The sequence below is a fragment of the Rattus norvegicus genome, chromosome 5 (genome assembly GCF_036323735.1).
Source record: "Rattus norvegicus strain BN/NHsdMcwi chromosome 5, GRCr8, whole genome shotgun sequence".
Classification (NCBI taxonomy): Eukaryota; Metazoa; Chordata; class Mammalia; order Rodentia; family Muridae; genus Rattus; species Rattus norvegicus.
In genome coordinates this window covers 126,321,706-126,348,380 of record NC_086023.1, presented here as the reverse complement: position 1 = coordinate 126,348,380, position 26,675 = coordinate 126,321,706, and the positions used below count along the sequence as shown (strand labels likewise).

Genomic DNA, 26,675 nt, shown 5'->3' with positions numbered 1-26,675 from the left:
TGAGCCATCTCTCCAGCCCCTATGTTATACAATTTTTGAAGCATACAGATCTAGACCTTCGTGGCACTGTCACATGAGGAGCGTGTATGCGTTTGGGGCAGTTGGAGTTTGCTGTTTAAGTTCTCTGAGGAAAAAGAAACCTCAAGTTAAAGTCTCTAAGAAAGTTGTATTTTATTTATTGTGTTTTTCCAAAATAGGGTCTCAAGTAGCTCAGGTTGGCCTTGAACTTGCTACACAATTGAGACTAGTATTAAATTCCTTACTCTCCTGCTTACTTCCCAAGGGCTGGGAATGACCATTCAGGACTGAAATCTTTATTGTAGAAAGTAAAAATTATTACCTAAAAAGTAGAATAAAAGAAAGGAAGTCAAAGGTTAGAGTTCAGTCCCAGCCTTATCATCACCACCCTTCCTGGCTCTCCCTTCCCTTCTTTCTTCTGTGCACTCAGGGCTTAAGTTTAGGTAGAAAGAGATGTCACACCCGCTTTCACAGAGCTCAGATTGCAGCAGTTAAAAGCTAAAAAACTACCACATACACAAGCACTTCAAGTTATGATAAATCAGTTGTAAAAATAAAAGGCAAAGAGTCCTTTAAAGAATAGGAGGTTTCTCCACACAAGGTGCTGTGCAGGACAGTAGGCTAAAGGCTGAAGGCTAAAGTGGTGAGGGCAATTTGGAGAAGGCACAGAGTACACTCCCAGGCTGCCTGGACTGAGTTGTGGAGACTGGCAGTGAGACTGGAGGCAGCAGTAAAGGCCTGGACAGCATGCAAGCGCCAAGGAGAGGCAGGGTAGTCTTTCCATTCTAAGAAGAACGGAAGACCCGGAAGCATTCAGAGAATCAGTTAGAACAAGATAGGATGGGTGGGTGTGGAACAGAATGATGGCAGGACACAGAGTACACACTGGAGGCCTGGCAGGGTTTTAAATCAGACTCTGGTTGTGGTTTGAATACAGGAACTAAGAAAACAGGTCAATTTCGCCAACTTGGGTTTAGCTTGAGCACTGAGATAGTCAGTGATGCTATTTACTCAGTGGAAAAGAAGAGAGGCTACAGGCAACAGCAAGGCCCTGACAGGCATGTGAATCTTGAGAACTCTGTATGACAACTAAGAAGGGAGGGTTGTCTTCTTAACTTAGGCATGCTCAGAGAATAGTCTGAACCACAAAGATAACGTTCTCATCATTAAGGTGACATTATATCAATGAGAACAGAGGACACTCCTTAGGAAAGTACAGTACAAAGACAGGAAGGCCTGGACCAAAGCCAGGTAGCAGAAAACAGCCCAATAACATGCAAAGCAATCCCTGAAATCCCAACAGTTAAGAAGCAGAGGCAGGAAGATCGGGAGTACAGGGACAGCCTGAGCTACATGAGACCCTGTCTCAAAAACAAAACAAACAAAATGTGTGTGTGTGTGTGTGTGTGTGTGTGTACACACATGAGCACGTGAAGTTAAAGATTTGAACGTTAAATAGAAAACTAAAACTAAATACAAATATAAAAGGAAACTAAACTATAGATATGAGGAGCATAGTACCACAAATATAACACAAAGAAACAGAAATAAGCGGGAAAAGGGAAGGAACACCTAAGACAAAATGAGAAAGTCTAATGTGTATCCAATCAAAGTTCCAAAAGAAGACAGACTGTCTGATAGAGAAAGTAATTCATCAAAAGGTAATGGCTGGGCTAGAAAGATGGCTCAGTGGTTAAGAGCACTGAGAGCACTGACTGCTCTTCCAGAGGTCCTGAGTTCAATTCCCAGCAAGTACATGGTGGCTCACAGCCATCTGTAATGCGATCCGATGCCTCTTCTGGTATGTCTGAAGACAGTGACAGTGTACTCACATACATGAAAGATAACGTCTGAGAAGTGACAGAACTGAGACAAACTCTATTAACCACTGTAAAGTGATTACTATCTCAACAACAGGGGAGTGGCTAAGAAAGACGGATGATACCAACCTCTGGCCTACATACATAGGCATGCACAAAGACCTGAAATACATGTGTACAAACTCACATGAATACATGCACCACAGACCTCATCCCCATTCATGCACACCTCCCCCTTGTGTATGTACATGCACACAAGACACTAACTGTTGAACTACGAAGCTGAATCTGCACCAAAGAAACAGTAAGAATATCTTAATCAGCCACGTAAGAGTTAAAAAGATAAGGGTGAAGGAAGAGGAGTCTGAAAAAGAAGGGAGATGAAATGCACTTCTCATAAAGAACCAGACCAGGAGCTACTTTCTCGACGGGCCTAATCAAAGCCAGAAGACACTGCGAATGACAGATTTATTATTCTGACAAATAATAGCAATTAGTTCAGAATTTAAAAACCAGTGGGGGTTGGGGATTAGGCTTAGCGGTAGAGCACTTGCCTAGCAAGCGCAAGGCCCTGGGTTCAGTCCCCAGCTCCGAAAAAAAGAAAAAGAAAAAAAAAAAAAAACCAGTGAAAATATTAAGAAACGTGAAATAAAGGTTCAGGGCATTAAAAACCATCACTGAAGGACACTTAACTAAAGCATGTTTTATAAGTGAGCTACCTTTTTATATGGTTTAAAAAGAGACAGAAAAGCATTAAGAGACTGTCCACTAGAGATAACAAGGTAGGAATTAGAGGTAGAGGGAACCCCAGGAAACAAACTAAAGTCTATATGTATTACTCATGGGAGAATAAAGATGATGAAAGTCAGCTTTTGTTCAGTTAGTAAGTTAAGTTCAGGGCAGCTACTGAGAATGACAGGAGAACCTGCAATCTTTCATGAGGTTTGTCCATGAAGGAAACCCATGCTGGAGCCACAAAGGATGTAAGGGCAAGAACACTCAGAGGTGGAAAACACCAGCGCATGCTGAAGGAGAATAACCCTTCAGGGAGGGAACGACTAAGACACCAGAGAAGGAACAGGAACCCTAAGGAGCAAAATGCTTGAGGAGGCAGCAGGCAGCCAGGGCTCTCCTGGGAGAAGTAATTCCCTGTGAGAAAACGAGGAGAAACAAAGATTGAACCTTTCTGGTCTCAGTTATAGAAAGCAAAGGGAGGAAAATAAATGTCTGCTGAATATTTATCTGCACTAAATCACTAAGTGTAGCACTTTTACACACTCCTGCCATGTAACACAGTAAATGTGCTATGTTCACAACAAAAAGTGAAGAAAAGACTTTAGTATTTATTTTAAGTTCAAATTTCATGACTGCATAAATTCTTCTTGTACCTGGGTACCTGGCCTTTGGAAATACTTATGTAGTTTTAATTTCTCATTCACGATGCAAAGGGAGTAGAATGGACCCTACTCCCAGGATTACTAAGGGAGTCAACTGGGCATCCTGGGCAATCAGCAGCAGGAGAGGCAGCGCTGCACTAGCCATCCCTCCCCACAGTCCACACACGGGAGACAAGCGCACCAATCGCTTACTTACTGTAACCTTTTGCTTTCTATCTCCTCTACTATACTACAGAGGTGGACTTATCCTCGTGTAGTGTTACACACTGTTTGGCTTGTTGGAAGCTGACTCAGGGAACAAGGAGGCTCCCCCTTGTCTCCTCCAAAGCTCCCTGTCCTAGAACAGGCTGGTCCCCTCACTCTGTGAGAGGGACAATGGAAAGCGGCAAGCAAATAAGGGTATTAAAAACGTGTCCTTGAGACTAGCTGGCAAGTAAATGACTTCTAAGTCAGGTTACTACTGTTTATCTTATCATATAAAAAACATCTGCAGTGAAAAAGAGATGAAAAGTTCATCCATGGAAAGTCTGCTCTACCCTGCCTGGGACTTCAATCGGGAACCCAAGCATGACTGTTTCAAGGTTTCCCCATCTGCTTCTGCTAGGTGACTGTAAATGGCTGATTCACTATTTCTTCTTTTTCTTGTAGGCCTCTCCTGAAGAATACTCTAATCTGCCCTGGACATGTTCTATTGGAAACTGCAGCTGCCTGCCTCCGTTAGACTTCTCCAGTTAGATTCCCACAAGCCCTGGTTTGATGTTACATTTCATTTCTCTCTCAATTGGGTCACTCCAATCTTCACTGCTAGATGTTGGGAGGGTCTAATTTGATGGTGTTTTGCTATCTGTTGCTTCTTATGTATTATTTTATTTGTTTGCTATATAATTTAAAAACTGGGGTGGAGAGATGGCTCAGTGGTTAAGAGCACTGGCTGCTCTTTCAGAGGTCTTGAGTTCAGTTCCCAGCAACCACATGGGGGCTCATGAGCATCTATAAGGGATCTGATGCCCCCTTCCGGCATGCAGGTGTACACACAGCAGAGAACTCACGCATAAATAAAATAAACAACAAAACAGAAACCAACAAATACTGCTCAAGTCATTCAAAACTGGAAAGTTATCAAAGACAGCTTTTTTTTATTCTGTACAGAATAACCATGAGCCAAGAACCATGTACTATTATACTTTTTGATAAAAGCAAGGAGTATTGGTATTTATTTCCCAAACCTAGAATAATGCCAGGTAAACATCAAGTGGCCACACCAAATGTGCTTCTGATGAGGTGATGGACACCATTCTAACAACTAAAACTGACTTATTTCAACTGTTTTTAAAACCCGTGTCTGAATTAGAGAACATTTAGATGATACCCTCTTGTGGGCATAACACTCCTGCCCCGTGACAGACCTCTCGTTATCAGGATACTGGACCTGGAAATGTAGGGACGAAAGTTTAAATGCTGGCATGTTTGCAAGAAAATTCTAGAGAGCACTGAGGACTGTTTTCACTATGGTTTTGGGGTAGAATTAGTCATTTTAAGTAATTTCAAATGCTCTACTCTCTCAAATACCTCTAGGAAACTGGGACACCAATTAAACTGTGGTTCTGATAATCCAGTATGTAGGGCAGTGAAGTAATTTCTTTCACCAAATATAATTTCAGATAAAAAGATTTTTTATAACATTACTTAACAGCAACAGAAAAAAAAATTTTAATAAATTTTAGGAAGTTCTATTAACCAGTTGCAATATTTATCTTTTATTTTCAAATAATTTTAACTCTTCTATGTAAATTGTCAGTTCTGAAGCATAGACAACTTTTTTTTCAACATATTTATGGATAAAAAAGGTGAAAAAGAACTACATTTACCTTTTGGAAAGTAGATACAGGTGAAACAGCAAACATATTTCCCTCTCCAAACACCTCTGCCCAGTTCCTCTGAGACACTTTCATTCTGTTTTTAAAGTGGTATTCATTATCAGGATTGAAAGCCTAGATTCAAAGAGAACAGAGAAACATCACCTACTTTTATAGCAACATATTAGCATTAGAAAAGAAGATAAAAATACAGCCTTGGTTCCTCCACTGATGGAGTTGTTGCATGTTCCTCTGCCCTGCTGGCATCCATGCCATGGGAGATGAGCCAGCAGGGCGAGAGGTCTGACTTGAGGCAAGGCAATGCCAGCATCCCTGAGTGGCATCTTGCCACAGGTACAGCCAAATGACAAAATTGGAGATAATGAAGCTGAGGAAAAAGACAAGAATGGGAGAAAAGGCCATTTATATATCTGTAAATATATTTAAGATGGGAATAATCAGAGTTACCAGGGAAAGCTATTGAAAATCAATTAGAACTAGAGAAGCATTTCTTCTGAACATGATGGCTGCTCTGCTTCTAAACTAAAGGTGAGGATTCTCGCAGCTAAGTTCATACTTTTCATGACAAAATATTCATCACTTCTCACTAGTTACAAGTAGAAGAATAGCAGATTATTTTCAATTAAATCAAAACAAAGAGAGTAGCACTTCATTTTCAAGATACTATACCATTGTAAGCACGCCTAGGAGACCAATGGGAATTGGATCCTGTTTCATCCTCTCTGCAACCAATTCTATTAGCAGCATCAACATGTTGTAGATTCCTTCATGAATTTCAGTTCCCCACTTGTGAACAGCACTCGATGTCAGGAGCTACAAAAACAAAAGGGAATCTAGAATATAACTTGGAAAAACCACAAGAAACCTACAGTTCACCAAACAGATCTCCAATAGTCAAAAACTATGACCAAAATACCCTTCTGGATGGACACGGCTTTGAGACTAGTAGTAACTGCCATCCTGCTTCTTCATGTATCCCAAACTCAGTACCGAAGTTCTGTTTTGAGCTTTAATTTCTTTATAACAAAGCAGTCTGTTTAAAAGCAAGTTTTTCAGGGTCTCTCTAGGTAGTTCTAGCTGCCCTAGAACTCATTATGCAGACTAGGCTGGCTCAAAGTCACAGAGTCTGGCCTGCCTTTGCTTCCTAAGTATTGGGACCAAAGACGAGTGAACCCATGCCTGGTATTAAAACAATTTTTAATTTGTTCTTTTGTTTTCCATTATTATGTCAGGAAACAAAGTAATACAAGGCAAACAGAAACTGGACATCTACTATGGAAACTACTGGTTCCTAACTGTTGCGGCCTTCAGTAACGTTCTCAAATTCAAGAGACATTGTTCTTGTTATACCAAATAATGAAAATGTCTCTAGGGAGGCATGATTCTTGTTCGTCTCACTCAGATGTTACAAAGATCGAACGATATAACAAACAGGAGCGTTTAACGAATGGTAAGGTATTAATATATGCTGATAAAATAACATTAATCAGCAACTCAGGAATCTAAGAACAGGAGGATGAGTCTCAAGGATTCATATATTCAATCCACTTCATCCATATCTCAGAAGGACGGCATCTTATCATCTGTCTACTAATAACTATCAATGTGAACAAATTTTATACATTCACTAACTCACTGTACCTTACCCTTTTCGATATGTACAAAAGTAACTTTTTAATGGTAAAGCAAATTTAAAACAGCTCAAAATAATAAGATATTTCAATCTACTCACTCTAAAACATTTATAGGCATAAATATCAAATGTAAAGCAATGATATCATGCTAGGTTCATTAAAATAAAAGAAGTTGGACGCTTCAACTCTTCAGTCCTTAGGATACCTAATTCAAAACTAACTGGCAGGTCAGAGAACGAGGACACAAAGCATCACACTTAAACCTCTAGGCTGCTCTCGCGGGGCTCTGTTTAGATGGATGGTGTTTTCTTTGTATTGCTGTTGGTTTGGGGTTTGGGTGTTTATTTTCTGAGATTGGGTCTCAGCTCAAGCTAGCCTCCAACTCCCAACTGCCCCCCTTAGCTTTCCAAACACTGGAATTACAGGTGTGTGCCACCAAGCTAGGGAGCTAGCTCCATGTTTTGGAAGATTTCCCTTTATAGGGAAATACTCTGCACTAAAAAGTTACTTTGGTCACATTGAGAACTGAAGAAAAGCAGCCTGGACAAACCTAGATTTCAGTAGTAGAAGAAAGAAACATCAGTTCTACATTTTCTTTTCTGTTTTTGTTTATTTGTTTGTTTGTTTATTTCCCTCCGAGTCAGGGTTTCTCTGTGTAGCCCTGGCTGTCCTGGAACTTGCTCTGTAGACGAAGCTGGCCTTGGACTCAGAGATCTGCCTACCGCTGCCTCCCAAGTGCTAAGATTAAAGGTGTGCATCACCAACCAGTTCTACATTTTTAAAACACTGTTCAGTTCCACTGTTAGCTCAAATGAGAAAAACTCCAAAGATTACACTTATTTAAACTGGCAAGGTACTATTTCTTGTGGCAGCAGTGACTGAATACTGCTCCTATACCTAAAAATTACACATTAAAATGAAGCACTGATTATGAAGTTTCATGTAATCTCAACAATAAAATGCAGAGTCTGGTCTCATCTCCTTAGCTCACTTTCACTTTGCACATCAAGTTCTACCTCCTAGAAGAGATGGGGAGACAGGCAGCACCTTGTGTAGAGATGGGCATACGGTTCAAACACTGGAGCTGACTCGGATGACTTCTGCTGGCAGAATAAACAAGTCAGCTGGAAAGTGAAAGTAAAGAAGCCACCTTGACAACAAAGCCACTTTCCTGCGCCTTCGCCATGCTGTCAGGACCAACATCTAGAAAAGCTGGAGATAGAAGGAGGAGCCTCACAGTAGGAAGCAGTCACAGAGCACAGCACCAAACAGAGCACATCCTGCCCAGTCTGTGAAGGCTATGCCTAAAGGCACCAAACCTGCTGTTCAGACTTAACCAAAGACAGCAAGTCCAATTACGAGGGCGGAAAGTCTTCTTCATCTTTCTAAACCCTGAGGAACTTTAACTTTTGGCAACTCATAACTCAGCATATCTGTGTTCACAGTTTCGGAGAAAAGCAAGCAACCAGCACCTGATTGCAGTTATCCGCTAAGGGTACAATGCAAAACAGCTCTCCCAAGCGACTCTGGAGTTGGACACCAGACACCAGACGTGAAACTCACCACTGATCCTTCTGGATCTGGAGCTTCCCAACCTAAAGGCTGGGTTGTTTGTTGTTTTTCTTGCCTAGAGATTTGTTTAATGTTTTTTTTTGTGTGTGTGTGTGTGTGTGTGTGTGTGTGTGTGTGTGTGTGTGTGTGTGTCCCCACAGGTGTTGTGGATGCCAGAAGAGGGTGTCATGTCCCCTGGAGCTAGAGTTACAAGTATTTGCCTAACATGGGTACTAGGACCCAAACTCCAGTCTTCTGAGTTTGAGAAAACTCTTGGTCCCTACAGGCTGTTTTTTAAACTAATTGAATTGTTTCCCATGACTAAATAAACAAGCATTTCCTTCTTTGTAAACCTATGTTCATACTATGACACATGTCGGACTAGGATGTCTGCTATTTTAAAGCTATTATATATTAAGAACACTTTCTATTTAAAATTATAAATTGGTGAACAGATACATCTTAAGGACAGACCTTGATTCTAAATAATTTCTATCCAAATGCAACTTAAAGAGATTTATTCCCTTTATTCAAAGATTAAACCATTTTGTTTCTCAAATTAATTTTGTTATTGCTTATGCCTTGAATCAAAGTACAGACAGGAATAACCATTAACAAAACGATCATTTATGCCAGTAAGTTTTAAGGTAAATACAAATATCATCCATCTGTAGGTCTAGTGACTTAATTTGCACAGGGGACAAAAATTAATGCAAAATCTCTAAGTATAAGACCCTGGGAAACTCATTCCAGCCAAGTGTACTGAGCACTTGGTTTTCTACTGGGGAAAAAGCAATATCTATGACATAGCCCTTTCTCTTGTGAGGAAAAAGACTCAGGTCCTGAAAAGGCAACCAGGCCGCGTCAGACTGCGTTTAGAAGGACAAGTCTGGGGTCTCCTAGTTGAAGAAGAGGGCTGTGTAAGAGAAGTGACCAGATTGAGGAGCAAACTTATCATTCTGGCTTTGACAAGAGATGTTTTCATCCATGTCATTTTTTTCAGGAAGAACAAACTTTTACAAATTTAAAATATGTTTCTGCCTTGGTAAAACAATAAGCATATCGATCCCTGGGCCTCAGGAGCAGGATTTATGTTGTAGGTATATAGGCTGGGACTGGGCTCCACAGTCCTGCATTCTGACTGGTTTTCTGTTATGGTACTTTGATTCTTTGAGGCAAAGAAACATTCCCACAATGAGGGATGGAAACATACAAACCAAGCAAATTGTAGTTATACATTTAGGATTATCTACCTACCTAATCTACCTACCTACCTACCTACCTACCTACCTACCTACCTACCCACCCACCCACCCACCCACCCCCTCTCTCCATTCACACACACTTATGTATATAACAACAATTAAAGAAAAAGAGGCCATGGATTTCAAAGAAATCAAGGGTGAGTACATAAAAGGTTTAGAGGGAAGAAAGAAGGAAAATGATAATATTATAGTCTCAAAAAATTCAAAATTAAAACAAAAAACAATAAACATGAAGTGGCCCTGACTTGGGTAGTGAACACTAATTTACTAAGTGTCACAGCCTTTATATAATCCCCTAGTATAAATTAATCTATTAAATACTAGGAAGTAAGAGTTAAATTTACCAAAGGTAAGTGTGAGCATTTAAATGAATGAAAGTAAATTATTGTTAAGTTTCAAATTCAGAGCTTACTTCATAGAAGAGAATTTCTCAGTTGAACAAAGTCCGTGAACTGATTGCATAGATTTTTACATATGCATAACAAGTTCCTAAGACTAAAACCAAAGGCTTGCCCCTACCAGCCATCCAATCAACACAATTCCTTACCTTCTTAAATGCTTCAGGCATGCACCGCTCCATAAATCTTTTGCAGTTCTCGTCAGACTCTGAAAGACCTTGGTTAAACAGATAAGAACATGTAAGTTATGTAGATTCCAAGTGCTTTTTTGTAGACATTGTATATCTGTTCTAAATTCATACATATAGACCGTTTAACTCAAAACTTTGATTCTTAAGCGATTATTAAAAGCAGACATTGTGCTGTAGTAGTTTGCTGAGAAATAATGAGAGCATTCAACTAGACACTAGTTAAACCTGAAATGGACAGTCTTGTCTCCATGCCACAGTAGCTTACATGATCTGAGGACAGCAGCAGCTGCTTAGGAGCACTAGCTGCCTGAACAGCCATTTATAAAGCACCTGATATCCGGGACATAGGCCTAATCATATGCCTTAATGCAGATGAGTTCTGTGTAAATAAAACAAAAGAACTGTGCCTGGCACCGCACAAACAGCAAGGAACAAATGCTAAGCGAATGGAAGAACCTAGTGTAAAAGAATTCAGTGTTTCTTAAAGTTACTGTACGCACTTACTTACTGTGGGGTGGGTAATGTATGTGTAGGGAGGTTGGAGGACAGCTTTCAGGAAAAGAACTGTGGTTCCCTTCCACCATCTAGGTCAATAGACTTGGAGGCCAGGGCATTTACCTACTGCGACAACTCACTGGGTCCAGAATGCTTTTCTCTCTTAAACTTAGTAATGAATTTTATCATTGGGAATATTGATAAACAATTTTATTTTCCAGAATTCTTGCCTAGCATCCTAACAGGTTCTTAATAAATGCCAGTGTTGGGAAATCAATACTAAATACACAATAGATGGCTGTTGAAATTAAACTTAGGCCTAGTCAAAATACTTCTTTTGATGCATCTTACATTTAATCATGATAGTAAACTACACATCCTTCCCATCCCCTTCACTCCTTCCTCCCCACCCTCAGGGACTTGGCCTCACAGATGCTAGAGAAGTACACTGCCAGAACTCTTCCTATTCTGAAAAGCCCCAAATTGAGCCCAAATATAAAGTGCTTCAAGCTCCTAGGGGAAAAGTTAATTTTCATCTCTACAAAGCTTTTCAATTGTATTATAAGTAATTTTATGCTCTACTAGAAACAGAAACAGCTTCTATCATCCCACAGGGAATGACAAAGAGTGAGAAAATAAATGGTGTGACCAGAATCACAGCCAATGATTTGTGTTTGACCTACATGAAACTTCATGTCCTGCAACAAACACCTGAGGTGTGGAAGCTCACCAAGTCTTGCTAGGTAGGTAGAAGCCAGCAGACATTTGCCTAGTGATTCTTCTCGCTTGTATGGGATAGACCAGTGATCAGTCAAAACACGGCTTTCCAGCTCATACAAATTTGTTGTAGGAAATTCAACTCCTTCTCCTGAACAATTTCCATTTTCATCATTCTTCTGAGAAAAAGAGATGAGCATAAGAAAAGCACTCCAATTAGTCACCCCTCCAAATATTCAGTATTTAACACCCAGCAGATGCTTAATCAATGGTAATTATGTATTCCTTAGTGTGGATTCATCTTTCTCAAAAACTACAACTTCACCAAACCCCAGAAATTCCCAACGTATCATTCTGATATCCCCACTCCCTCTCAGAGGTTATCATTCTCCTGAATTCTCATTTTCTCTTTATAAAATATTAAAACTACATCCCTGTCAGCCGTATTCTTTTCTCTCTGACCATGAGGCTGAGCTAGAGGGCGCCATCCAATCTCCTTTCATCTCCTAATCAGCCCCATTCGGCTCCCAGAGGCCTCACTCCCCCAATGACTGCTGTTATGTCCACAACGGAACTTACACAGCTTCAAACCAACCACTTTTCAATCTCCCCAAAACTTCTCAGGAATATTTGATATTTGGCCTGACATTCCTGACATTCCTCTTAAAAAGCTAGATTTTTTTCCTTCTTTGCCCAGTTTGGCTTTTCCTTCTCTACTCCCTTCCCCTTTATCCACCAACTATATGAGTCCCTCAAGTCTCGGTCAACTATATGGACCTCAAGCCTCTTCTCTGTTCCAGACACTTTTCATATTTATTTATCTGTTTCCCAAATCTCCATTACAACCTACACACAACTCAGGAACCTCTTTTGTGCTTGTGGGTGCCCAGTGAGGGTCTAAGAGAACACTGAATTCCCCGGAAGTTAATAGGTTGTCATAACAGTCCCAATGTGGGTGGCAGGAAGTAAACTCTGGTCCTCTGCACAGGCAGCAAGTACTCTTGAACATCGGCTCTCTCTCCAGCCTCAGATGATCCATACATTTCTATGTCAGCATAGATCTGTCTTCTGACCTACAGACTCACAAATGCAGTCTTCTCTAATACCCTTTCCAGTTCAATGTGTGTCTCAAGCCAAGTTCCTGTGCTTCTCCTTACTCGAGGCCACTTCTCCTATCTCTCATGCTGGCAAATGGCCCGTTGTTGGCAGCACATCAGAAACCAGGAGACCAGACTTAACACTTGGTTTTCTTATCCCTGTCCTCAAGGTCTAGTTATTATGCCTAAAGCCTTCATTCCTCTCCAAACCATGCACTTCTGTCTCCATAGCCACCCCCAACCCACTTTACTCCTGGATGATTTTACATGCTTCCTAACTGGTAGGGGTAGGGCGGAGAAAGAGGCCGACTCCTACAGCTCTCCACGCTGACCTTAAAAAGCACATAGCCTCAAAATAATGTCCTTAAAAGCAGTTTCTAAATGTTCTACAAGGCCTTGTGAATGACCTATCCTCTATCTCCCTCTCCAGCTTTCTGTACTCTTGTTTCTCTAAGATCTACTAGCTTCCTGAGAGGCATTGCAGTCATACTTCTATATTACCACTTTGCTACTCTCATAATCAAAAACCTTACTTCCCTTGGCTCTCAAGTAGAGTGGGGGTTTGTGTCGCAGCTTGATGGCTAAGCCTCAGTCATGAAAAGGGAATATTGCCTCCTGGCTCTTTGTACTGAAGAGTGCAGGAAAATCTCTAAGAGGCCGCCTGTGTGTACCCTGTCTAACAGCTTTGTTTGGGCACCACCTGAGCCAAGCCCCGAAGGGCAGGGAAGGAACTTCAGATTCCAGACTCCAGCCATTACCTTCAGTTTTAAGAGTGCTAGCTGAAGGCCCAGAATCATGGGCAGGGACAACTGCTTCATGGGGAGAAGTCTAAGGCTGTTTCCTGCAGAACCAATGGGCGGGCATATGCTGTTTTACACTGCATATTCTAGCTCACCTTTACCTACTTGAGCCTATTGATTCCTACACATACTTCTTTCAGAGAATACTGTCTAGATCAGGCCGAATTTCACCCAAAAACTGATTCTTGCCATTCTGAAGTACTCCCTCATAGCATTTACTCACAAATGTAATTGGACATTTGTTTATGTTTGTTTGTTGATTTTTGAGACAGGGCCTTACTAGGTACCTCTGGCTGTCTTTGAACTCACAGAGATCCACCTGCCTCTGCCTCCCAAGTGCTGGGATTAAAGGTGTGAGTCACCACGTCAGGCTTATTCATGACTTATGTTTACCCCCACAAGACCAAACTCCATAATGGTGGCACAGATCTTACTTACTTAGCATCACCTTTTATCTCCAGAGACAAGTCCTAAGTCCCAGTCAGCCCATACAGTCGAATGGGAAGCAACCTATGCAAAAGTGCGACTCTTAACTGGAGGGAGATGTGCCTTCAGTTCTCATCATGCTAACTTGTGAGAAAGAAAGCACCAGAACCCTGACTCTCCAAAACCTTCAATTTGTCTAAAACCTAGTTTCAAACATGCCATAATTCACCCACAACAAAATAATAAAACCATTCCATAAAGACACTAGAATTTCAATAAAGGAAAAATCCACTATTATAAGACAGAAATGATAAAGCACAAAAAATTAATTTCAACTCCATATCAATGTGCATCAAAACTCGTAACTTAATATAATTCCACAAAGTTATGTTCATAAGAGAAACAATGCCCCCAAAAGACAAAAATATGAATATACATTTCAATATGAATACACTTCAAAATGTTATTCTAAATAAAAAAAGTCTGAGATGTTAGTCCATATACTGCATCATGCTACTTCTGTGAAATGGCCGCACAAGATGGCCACTCTTGGGGAGCAACTGATGATGGTGTCATGGCTGTGATGTTTCTTTTTCAGGAGATTAAAATATTCTCAAGTTAAGTGGTTATGATGACACAACTCTGTGCACAAATACTTTATGGTATGGGAATTATATCTCAATAAAATCATTAGGAGAATTAACACATTAAGGGTAGCTATTATAGTCCCTTAACCAAGAATTTCAAAACAGCACAGAACTTTATGATCTGTAATAAAATATAATACCTGTGACCAGTAAGACAGTTTTTTTTTTCTTTTTTCTTTTTTTTTGGAGCTGGGGAAAGCGCTAGGCAAGCGCTCTACCACTGAGCTAAATCCCCAACCCCCAGTAAGACAGTTTTAAAATAACAATTTAAAAATAGTGGTTAGGGTCTGACAGGTGAACATAGCCTGCAGCCTGCTAACTAAGTAGTTAACGTTTTCAGTCTGTAAAAAGGAGGGAATAAGGAGAGTTAGGGTGTATGTGATCATATTTGTATGAAATTGTCAAAGATTGTCTTTTTTAAAAAGGAGGGAAAAGCTATGTAATCTATGAGTGCAGGCAGGACTGCAGTGTGAGGAAGCTACTGCCAACAGAACTTCTGAGGGGAGGAAACAGCCATACCTACTATAAACACAGGAATGGCTATTGTTATTAGGCAAGGAACTGTAAGAAGTGAGACTGGGTGAGTGGCTGGTCTTACTTGGGCCTAGTTTGTCTGTTCTGAATTAGTGAGGGTGTAGCTTTGTGACCATAAATAGGATCCTGAATCTCTCCTGTATTTCTCAGTTTCCCTCAGTGAGAAACAGGGGCTAGAATTAACACACACACAGACAATGGGAACATAACAAAGCAGCCAGCCTCTCTCTAGGCTGTTGTAAGTACTTCTCTCTCAGCTGGAATGACTAGCTGTGGTATATTAAAGGCACTTCAAATGTCCCACATCCTAAGAACTAATAGTTCTGCCTGGAATCTGTTTCCTTCCTCCTTCCTTCTGTCCTATGGTAGTCTGAGTAAGAATGGCCCCTATAGGCTCATGTATTTGAATGTTTGGTGCCCAGATGGTAGATTACTTAGGAAGGATTAGGAGGTATGGCCTTGTTGGAGGAGATATGTCAACAGGGGACACTTGGGGTTCAAAGGACCAGGCCAGGCTGATATTGCTCTCTCTGCCTCCATCTTGCAGATCTGCTGCAAAGTCTCAAGTTACTGCTCCGTAGACATGCTTGCCTGCCTCCCACCATGGACTAATGCTTTGATATGATACCTTGCTTATGGTGTATCTTCACAGCTACTAGAACAATAACTAAAATACTTCCTAATCTCTGAGAGTTTTGTGAAATTCTCCCAATCAACTGATCAGCATAAGACCTCAGGAATTTCCTGAGCAGTCCTTTAACATTGCTTTAGCTGAGGACCTTCACATGTTGCTTAGACTGATACAATGTTCATGTAAGTGCCGTGCCTTGGACTGAGCCCCTCTCCCTACACAATCTGCTACTTGTCTTACTTAGGGTTCCTAGAACTGTGATAAAACCATGGCCAAAGCAGCTTGGGAAGGAAAGGGTTTATTTATTTGGCTTATACAGTCCATTGATGGAAGCCAAGGCAGGAAGCGGGAAGCGAGCTGAGGCAGAGGCCTGTCCACTGTCTCACTCCTGTGGTTTGCTCAACCAGCTTCTTATACAGTCCAGGACCTGCCCCAGTGGCCCCTCCCACAGCAGGTGAGCTCCCCACATCAATCATTAATCAATTAAATGCCCTACAGGCTTGCCTAGAGAGCAGCCTGACGGACATAATTCCTCAAATTGAGATTCCCTCTTCCCAGGAATGTGACAAGGAAACAAAATACACACAAAAAGAAACTGAGCCCACCATTCTCTTCCATTTCCTACCCCTGTTGCTGTGTTGCTGACAGGCACCTAAGAAGAAAAGCTTATTTCCTGCCCGATCGTGCCCCTCCCAGCCGCCCTACCCGTAGCACAAGGTCCTGTCAGGAAACCATGTACATTGGGGAGTGATCTCTCCACCCCAAATGTCTATACTCAGTTAGAATGCCCTTTCTCAGCCTAAGAGCTTTCTACTCCCTCAAAGCCATGTCACGTATCACCTCTTCTGAGCTTCCAATGTACTTCCGAACAAAGGAATGCCCTCTGTCTTCTACTTTAAACAGCACTAGCATTCCACGTTTTCTCAAAGCTGTGAGTAACTCACAGCAGGTTCTGACGGTGAAGCCTAGAGAAAACAATTAGATAAGAGATTCTAATTTCTCGTAAGGAACATGTTACTCTAGAGTGCTATGTGAAAACATGAGGGAGTTATTCAACTTTTAAAAAGAAGAAAACTTGTTCCCTTCCCCCAAAAGCATACACATGAACACACCTTGAGGCTAAATGAAATAAGCCAGGGGCTGGGGATTTAGCTCAGCGGTAGAGCGCTTACCTAGGAAGCGCAAGGCCCTGGGTTCGGTCCCCAGCTCCGAAAAAAAAGAACCAAAAAAAAAAAAAAAAAAAAAGAAATAAGCCAGTCACAGAGGACTAGTATGATTCTCCTTGTAAGTAGTATCTAAAGTAATCAGACATGGAAAGAGCAGAATGGTGTCTGCCAGAGGCTAGTGAGTGCAAAGTATTTGAACAGGCATGGAGCTTAAGAGTTTTGTCACACAAAACCTTATGAACATACTTAGCACTACTAAAACATACACTTTATAAAAGGGACTCCTTGCAATCACAGTTGAAGACAGCCTATTACGATAAATTATACATAAGCCAAATCCCAGTACACAACTACTTCACTGCAACTGCATACTACACGTGTGGTTAGACACTAGTCCTTATCAGGCCTGACCCACCAGCAATATTTAACTCTGCTGCTCGCTGCCTCCTCCTCGAAAGCCCTCCACTCCTGGGTTTTAGGAGAGCCCTTGCCTAGTTCCTCATCATCTAGTATCTAGACTGAGCACCTTGGTATCCAGTTCAGACCACTTCTCTGGCTGGTTTTGTGTGTCATCTTGATATAAACTAGAGGCATCACAGAGAGAGGAGCCTCAGTTGAGAAAATGCCTCCATGAGATCCAGCTATAAGGCATTTTCTTAATTAGTAATCAATGGGAGAGTCCTGCCCATTGTGGGTGGTATCACCCCAGGGCTGATCTGGGTTCTGTAAGAAAGTAAGCTGAGCAAACCAGTAAGCAGAACCTCTCCATGGCCTCTGCATCAGCTCCTGCCTCCAGGTTCCTGCCCTGTTTGAATTCCTATCCTGACTTCCTCCAATGGTGGGCTATGATCTGGAAGTATAAGCCAAATAAACCCTTTCCTCCCCAATTTGCTTTTTGGTCTGATTAAGGCACCGACTCTCAGTGCCTGTGCATGGACTCCAATCTAATGCTGTTTTCCCATACCGTTTGCACCATTACCTCTCGAAACACCTTTTTACAAGTTGAATTACCCGACTCCCCAAGAACCTGCACAACCAAGAGTAAGACAAGGCCAGGCAGTGCTGAGCTTTGGAGTAAGTCTCGGAGAGATCTTGGCGGTTTGTTCTTAATTGTTGTTTACATCCTATCCCCGAGTGGAGTAATAGTGTCCTGCTGAGAATGCACATCCCAGTGGCTCTAAGTACCACTTCTGAGCAGAAGGCTTCCACTTTGGCTGTGGGATAGTCCTTCTCTGGACTCCAATTCTCTACCTAATTCCCTTTCTGACTTAACTTGAATATCTGACAGGCATCTCTCAATCCCCCAACTCCCAATCCTTTCTACCCAATCATGTTTCCTTGTTTAAAACCTTCAACTCCTTCATTTTTCTCAAAGTTGAGGAGCTGACCTCCTCCTGACCCCTGCACTAAGCCCCAACAATACTTGCTTCTCTGCGGTGCTTCAAACAGTCCAGCCCTGCTCTTACTGAAGCCTGTGGACTAGGTATTCCTGCATTGAAAGAGAAACTGCACGGCCACTGCTTTTTAGATAAAGCTAATCCTGGAGCACAAACCTATTCGTTCATCTGGTTACGTTCATCGGACAACAGCAGAGCTGAGAGACGCAGCCTTTATGGTTTGCTAGCTTTAAGTGCTTACTATGCCGTTCTACAGAGCACAATCTCCCTAAGAGGCAGCGCCCTCACCTTCTTCAGGTCTTAGTTCAGACATGACCTCCTCCATGAAGCCTGCCCTCAACAATCTATTTTAAAAGCATCCTGCCCTGTCATCCTACATACTTAGTCTAATTAGCTGCCCCTACTTTCTCCCATAGTACTTAAAACCTCACAACATTCTACATTTTACTTATTTATCTTACTGGTTTGTTTGTTTGAAACATATTTTGTTTTACTTATTTTCCTGTCTTCCCTGGACTACATACAATACACAGGTTTCACCAGGGAGGATATCTTTTGTTGTATCATCTAAGCGAGGCACAGAAACAAAGATGCTCCATTAATGTCTGAAGAACGAATCAGTGACTGTTAGGCACCTGATAAATACTTGCAAAACTGAAGAGAAGGGGAAGGGACACTGGGCTCAGAGAACGCTGTGTACTCAGGCAATTCAGAGTGACATAGTTAAATCACATTTCTTATCTTCCTAATACCAAATTATTGCTGTTTTAAGCCACGTGCTTGGGTATTTGGTGCCTGCAATCAGGCTATGGACACAACAGAAGGAGCTGTGTCTTGTCTCCTCGGTCTCCAGTGTCTAACTCTTGCCCAGATCCTTACACAGTCTCTCCTGTGTACCCAGAACATCTGCCTGAGCAGCTCTTGCACCCAATGCTTAGGTCACTCTAGCACTGCCTGGTTCCTCTTTCTAGATGAAATTTTAATTAAAAACTATCTTGAAATAATTCTAATACCTACCTGAGCACAATAGAATGTTCCTCCAAACTTCACTTACTAACTTGGGAGAGAAACGTGTCATTTTTTGCTTTGCTTCTAACTACAAAAGTTTTTGTGGGCATTGAATAAATAAGATCACTTTCCAGTATGAACAAGAATTCTCCAGCTCGCTGGCTTGAGCTCGCTCTCTCTCTCTCTCTCTCTCTCTCTCTCTCTCTCTCTCTCTCTGTGTGTGTGTGTGTGTGTGTGTGTGTCTGTGTGTGTGTGTGTAAGAGGCGGGGGGGGGGGGGGAAGAGTATGCTCTGAAAACCCAAATTCCAAATGAACAAGAGTAAAGTAATACACCTTAAGAGGTTATCTACACAAATATTTCACTTATAGAGTATAATTCCTTTAAAAGTTCTTTTATATTACTCCTAGAAGAGACTCAATGTTCATTCATGTGATGCATTCTAATTTGCCTTAATGTTTTCAGCTGTCAGATAATTCATTTGTAAGAAAACGATCCAAAAGTGAGACCTGAGGATCACGGTGAGTAAAACACAAAAGGAAGAAGGCAGGCCCTACTGTTCCTGGTGTGGAGAGAACATAGGACTGTAAGTCCAAAAGTGATTGTCACCCCAGGTAAGGAAGCTTCTCTTCATAGTGAGTAACAGCCACTGAGGACTCACACCTGGTCAAGTGTGATAAGAAAATTGCGGAAGAGTGGGTGCAGGACCAGAGGATGGAGAGACAAGCTGTAAAGGGCTGTCTTCTGGACACAGCACTGCTGCTGCTCATACATGTTACCCACTGACAATCCATCCAAGATGGGGTCCATCAGCACTCCACCACAGATGGAGGAGGGGCTCATGAGTACTGCCTCTCCCTGGGGAGCCGCTGCTTGCTAGGGAGAGGGAATCATTCCCCACACCCCAGTGGTATAACCACAGTTAAGATACCCTGAACTGTGCTGCATACAATCCTACTTATCATTGGGTCACAAAAAACAACAAAAGCAGCCAAGCACACAAAGAAACAAAAGACATGAAAATGAAAAGGGGCTTGTTGGGAAGGAGGGGCTCCACAGGAATAAGACAGGTAAGAGGGAGATGGGGTGTGTGTGAAAAAGACCCAAAGACATAATATACATGGATTAAATTGACAAAAAATAAAACATTAAAGATACAAACCAACAAATATGGGGTGAAGTCTCACCATTAGTTGTATGACTCTTGACCCTGGCTCAAATGATAGTTTAGGCTGGATATCTATTTGTTGAAGAAATTGTCCTGTACATGAAGGATGATTAAAACTGTTAGCCCTGACAGTCAAGGAGACCCGTAGTGATTGCACTGCAAGTACTGAGTACTGAGTACTGGCACACACCACTGTGCTGAGTTAGGTGGTCCTAGGCTACCCAGAGCTCCATTCAGGCTGGGCAAGCACGCCACCAACCGCACACATCCTCAGCCCTCCTGGCTTAATGGCGTGGTAAAATGTTTTCTCTTTTGTCACCAGAAACGATAGTCTCTACAAATAATCTGCTACTGAAGTCCACTCCTTCTAAAAACGAAGGCTGTTTTGAAAGCATCTATTGTGTGTGTCCTTTCCTATGGACGATGCTGTTCTATGAGCTAGAGAAACACATAAAGCAAAGGAAGCAGCACCAAAGACCGAAGACCACATTTAATGTGTTAAGGCCCAAAACTGGCTCCTTATTAAAACGCTGGCAAGAGTTCAAATAAGCTGTTCCCTCGTACTGTGATCGAAAGAAAACACCCTGACAGGAATCTGCTCAAAAACTCCTAAAACTTAGATGACCTTCAGTGATGGTTTAAAATTTTAGGCTACCAGCTTGGTTTACACAGAGAGTTCCGATAGACAGAACTACACAGCTGGACTTTGTCTCTAAAACATAGATAGACTGATGGACGGATGGACGGGTGGATAGAGTTTTAAGCAACATAACTTTAGGGGATTATATGATACACATGAATGGAACAGATATTTCAAAACAGTGATGGCGACAAATAAAAACAAACGACAAAGCTCAGAGCCTTTCATTTGACTCAGTACCTGATATTAAATGCTCCTTAGACCTTAGGGGGACGGGAGACCAACCCAGGCCTCGAAGCACCCGATTCAGTACTAGCGAAAAATAACAGTATCAATACAGTGGGGAAATGCCATAATATGTAAAAGTTTCTATTCAAATTCAAGAAGGAACTTCTAGCAAGGGACAGGGAGAAGGAGTAAGAGGCTACGCTGTGTAATGGAAGGTTATGCTCGATGAAGCCTTAACTGACAGCTATTAATAAAGTGATTAACAGCACATTGAGTATGGTAGCCTTTGAGGTCTTAGAGGGCTTCACCAACCACAAGGCTATGCTAAGTCTATTTTGTAGAGAACAGACAAGTGCAGGGTCAAACCGACAACACTAGCAATGTTGTGGATTAACTCTTAAGGTCAGTCTATCAATGCAGCAAGAGCAGAAAGAGAAGGCAGCAAGGGAGGTCAGATAGGAGAAAAGCCTTGTGCAGACAAGGAGTCATAATGCGATACGTCATGTTTTAAAGCTGACTTTTTATAGTATCCTCTAAGAGTTCACTAATTTGTTGTTTTATTTCTACAGTTATTAACATACAGAATCTAGGTCAAATGTTTTAAACATGTTAATACTGTTCCAAGTTACCTTTCAAAATGCTTAATTTCAAATTTACAAATGTACACAAACTCCCAGATGGTAAACATACATTCTATGTTTAATATACAGAAAACAAAAGAGCAGTTTAAAAGACCTGAAGGAGACACATCTGAAACAGTTGTAAGTCAGGCAATGTACTGGCCCAGGACTGACTGTACAGCTTATTTTCAAGGATTCAGTACCCGTGCTGACTGCATACACTCGGGGAGGGCCTGGAAGCGCTACAGTGATAGCTGACACAGCATCTTGGCAACCGATAGCAACTGCCTGGCCTCCTCCTCCTGAAACCTAGCATCCTTCACTAACTTACGAAGTTAGTGCACAGTCGGCGCTAATGCTCAAGAGGCAACAGCAGGAGGATTGCTGCAAACTGAAGGCCAGCTGGCCTACAGACACCCTCTCTTGAACAAAGTTGAGTGTGATGGTGCAAGCTTTAATCCCAGTACTTGGGAGACTGAGGCAGGAAGATTATTGTACACTCGAGGCCAGCCTGAACCACAAAGAGAGGCCCTGACTTCAAAAAAAAAAAAAAAAAAAAAAAGACATTTTAAAAGGTAAACAGTATCTACCCCAAGAGGCAGGAGGAAGATTTATTTTTCTTGATTTTGATAATGAGCCAAAAGTCACTGTCCTTTAAGTGGCAAGATTTGACACGCCAAGATCTGTATGGTCCCTTCCAGCCCTGAGACAAATCTTTTATTTTAATCCCTAAAGTTATAACATGAAACTTTATTTGCCAGAATAAGAGAAGAAATGGCAGAAAACAGCTCTGTCAAGTTTTCTGTTTTGTAAGGAATGTCTTGTTATGCAGCCTTGATACTTCTCTCCAGATTCTAATCACTATGACTGGGTGAATGAAATGCAGTGCTGCCTTTCTGACCTTTAACCCTTAGTGAATGCTTAGAATTCCTTTTTTGCAGACCTGTTCTAGATGCTAACCAAGAGTGATGAAGATCGAATAGGACTTGCTTGCCATCCACTGCTGACACTCGTGGGCCTCTCTGAACACATATTATAAACTACTGCTTTTATGGTACAAAGGAATATATTTGGCCTGCATCATTCCAACAGGAAATGAGTGTTACTACTCACCAAATGCATAACATTCTGTCAGAGACAAACCGCGCTTGTCTGTGTGTGTAAGACTGAGGCAGCAATAATCCACTGCGACTCTAATCCACCTGAACATTTCAAAATGAGGCATGAGCCATGAGATGTAACCACACAAAGTGAAAATAATGTTGGCAAACTATTGCGTTGGTTAGCATTTCAACATAAAACATACTGTAAAAATCGAAACAGGAATAATAAGCCAGAGCCCAACTTTGAGTGGCTCTGCAAGGCTTTCATTCACAGGGTTGCTGCTATGCCTCTCCAACAAGTGTCCCAGACATTTCCCGCATCCATCCAGCTCTAAGGGACTTCTTTTGAGATCAAAGATTAGTTCCTATCCAGATGTGGCAGCTTACACTTCTAACCCAGCACTTGGGAAGGAAGGTAGTGGATGGCCACAATATGAGAACCCATCTTTAAGAAAAACAAAAAACCAAACCCAAAACAAAATAACAACAAAAACCAAGCAGGCAATGGTCAGGTACTCTGGGAGACAGGCAGGTAGATCTCTGAATTCAAGATCAGTATGGTCTACACGTAAGTTCCAGGTCAGTCAGGGCTTCATAGTAAGTCCTGTCTATGTACAAAATAAACTGCTGTATTTTTTTTAGATTTATGCTTTTAGGAAAAAATAAATAAATGGCACTATTCTTAGGAGACAGTAGTTGAGAAAATATCAACCCATGAATATGAAACATTCAAACAGGTAAGTAAATAAAAATTCTGTCCATAGCAATAAAAAAATTTCCCTTAAAAAATTTGATTCCTGGCAATGGATACCACTATAGATAAATTATATCACAAAAATTCTAAGGCACTATGCAAATTCTTTTGATAAATCTACATTTCTTCATACTTAACTCATAATTTTAAAGTCTCTAGCTTCTAAAAAATCAAATATAATTTATTACACTTTGAACACAAAACATCTACTAGGCTCAAGGCTGTAATAAAGAAGTATGGTGGTTAATTCTATGGTCAACTTAAATGGATTAAGAAATGTCTAGGGCACAGGGAGGTACAGATAGCTTTGTGTTATGATGCTGGAGAGACTGAACTAAAACAAGAACCTGGCCTGGATGTGTGCAACAGCACCCCTGGCTGGGGGCTACAGCTGAAAATGAAATTAGGAGAAAAGCAGCCATGTCCTTTTCTCTGCTTCCTGATTTGTTCAGATAAAAAGTGTGGGATCCCCCCCACATCCCAATCCCCGATGCCATGCCTTCCTTACATGATAGACTGAGACAAAATAAATCCCCCCTCCTTTAAGCTGCCTTTGTCAGGTCTCCACCACAGCAATGACAAAAATTCGAAGAGGGGACTATATCTAATTTCTGCATCCTTACATCTGTTCTCAATACCTACCTCAGTGCCTAGCAAACATGGTAAGTTCTTGACAAAAAAACTAGCCAATCTGAATGGTTAGTTTTAGTAAACTGGTATTAACTATTTTGCTGTTCTGATATTTCAGTATAAAATGTGTTATTTATCAAACAGATACAATCTAAACCACTATTTAATATACATCTACAGTTTTTATTCAGAGAATTCTTTCCATTTAATAAAAATAACAGAAACAGCTGTGCTGCTCTTTTAAGAATGCACAGTAACTGTATGTAAAGGACTGAAAGAATCAGGTGATTAGAATCCTAAACACTGCGGACAGACCCTACCAGTGACCTCACAAGTCTCACAGTGCTAGGCGAAGCAGGAACACAAAAGGCCGCTAACTGTGCTGTCAGGGTCTACCTGTGTTCCTCCGTAATCTATCCTCTACCTTAAAACAAACCTCGTAAGATAGCTGTTTCAAATTCAGTTATGGCCCTTTCAAAAGCTGGTAGGTAGATAAGACAGAGATCAATCAGAACATAGCAATAATTAAGAGAACAAAATGCTGATAATGGGGAAGGACACATGGAGGGCAAGCACAGAAAAAAGGTGCGCAGAGCAGAAAGACAAACTAAAAAACGCAGGCTCAATATGGATAAATTCTGTGGAATCAGAGTTTTCTCATGGTTAGAGAATAACAACATGGTTAGAGAATTCCATGGTTAGGAATAACAACAAAGCAAATACCTGAACCAAATATTTCTAGTTTTTGTAAAGTAGTTCCTGTGACAGCTAATTTTCACTGTCAACGTGGCTAGATCTGTAATCAACCAAAGGGTAAGCTGCTTGGCCCGCCTGTGAGGTGTTATAGCCATCTAAAGGGGGTGACCTCCCTAAACATGGCAGCAGAGAGGAGAGCTTTGTACATGCTTGCTTTCACTCCTTGTTAGTCTGTCAGCACGCCTTCCTGGTAACAGAGCCAGCTTCCTGGGGCTTCCAAAACAGACTGAAGACCAATAGCACCCAGGATTCCCCCAGTCTTCAGTGCCAGACTGAGACTATGAATCTGTTCTAGCATTACAGCCTCTCAGTCTCTCCAGTGTGAGACAGCCACTGCTGGACTACACAGACTGTACTGTCTATGTAAGCCAACCTAATACAGTCACCTTTGATTGTGTGCGTGTGTGTGTGTGTGTGTGTGTGTGTGTGTGTGTGTGTGTGAATGTTAGATAAAAACCAAGTAAATCTTTTTATACTTAATTTTCTTCAGAAGTCATTTGAGTAATTTAAGAGTCTTATTTAAGAACTGTTAAGTGCTTTAGACTTTTTAACTACTTGCATTTTAATGGGCAGACAGTAAAGTTTATTTGTCTATGTTTTAATGTTTATTTACATTTATTAAAGCTTATAGGCCATTAAAAGCTCATCAAGAAAACTTTAATTCAAAAAATCAGCCCCGTCATCCAAAAATAACAGTATATAACTACTTTGGTATTAGCTTATTTTAAATATTGCATATATATTTATACTTTTGGTGGTTTGAATAGGTATGGCCCCCCCATAGACTCATGTATTTGAATGCTTTGCCCATAGGGATTGGTATTAGGAGATATGGTCTTGTTGAAGTGGGTGAGGCCTTCTTATGGGAAGTGTGTCACTGTGGAGGTGGGCTTTGAGTCCTACACACTCAAGCTATGAGCCAGTGTGACAGTCTCCTTCTGCTGCCTAGGTGTTAAGATTTAAAACTCTTGCCTCATCTACCATCATGCCTGCCTGCATGCTGCCATGCTTCCAGACATGATGATAATGGACTGAACCTCGGAAACTATATACCAGCCCCAATTAAATGTTTTCCTTCATAACAGTTGCCTTGGTCATAGTATCTCTTCACGCAGTAAAACCTTATGATAATAAATAAACATGATTGGTTCTACAGTTTCTAACTTCTCCAATGGGGCAATAAATGAAAGAAATTTAAACCAGGCACGGTGGTACACACTTATAATCTCAGCACTTAGGAGGTAAAAGCAAGAGCATCAAGAATTCAAGGTTAGCCTGAGTAAAATAGCAAGTTTGAAGCCTGCCTCAGCTACATGAAACCCTTTCTCCAAAGGGAGTGGGGAGAGAAAGAAAATTCGAGAAAAGAAAAAAAAGCCATAAATTGTCCAAGCTGCACGTGTGCATGTGCGTGTGTGAGAGAGGTTGGCATCAGGTGTCTTTCTCAGTCCTTCTCTACCTTCCATCATATGTTATGATACAGTCTCTCTCACCAAATGTGGAGCTCACCTACTCAGCTACACTAGCTGGCCATTGACCTTCAGAGATCTGCCTGTTTCTGCTTTCCATGTTGACTTTAAGTGATGTGCTTGCTAATTTAATTTCAACTTGAAACAAGCTAGAATTATCTGAAAGGAGAAAAACTCAATTGAAAAAATGCCTCCATAAGATCTAGCTATAGAGCATTTTTTAGATAAGTAATTGACGTGGGA

At 41.3% G+C, this 26,675-nt stretch overlaps 1 protein-coding gene across 2 annotated transcripts in view; it reads right to left on the bottom strand.

Moving 5' to 3' along the window:
- The window catches only part of Usp24 (ubiquitin specific peptidase 24), a 129,752-nt gene that overhangs the window by 90,767 nt on the left and 12,310 nt on the right, over nt 1–26,675 (bottom strand). The window contains exons 2-5 of one of the 2 annotated variants that reach the window (XM_006238511.4): nt 11,377–11,539; nt 10,110–10,177; nt 5,782–5,925; nt 5,104–5,226 (exon numbers count right to left, since the gene is read on the bottom strand). In XM_006238511.4, coding sequence (XP_006238573.1) covers nt 5,104–5,226; nt 5,782–5,925; nt 10,110–10,177; nt 11,377–11,539 — 498 coding nt within the window. Of the gene's footprint in view, nt 1–5,103; nt 5,227–5,781; nt 5,926–10,109; nt 10,178–11,376; nt 11,543–26,675 lie in introns of both variants that reach the window. The other variant, NM_001271206.2, reaches the window with a different exon arrangement.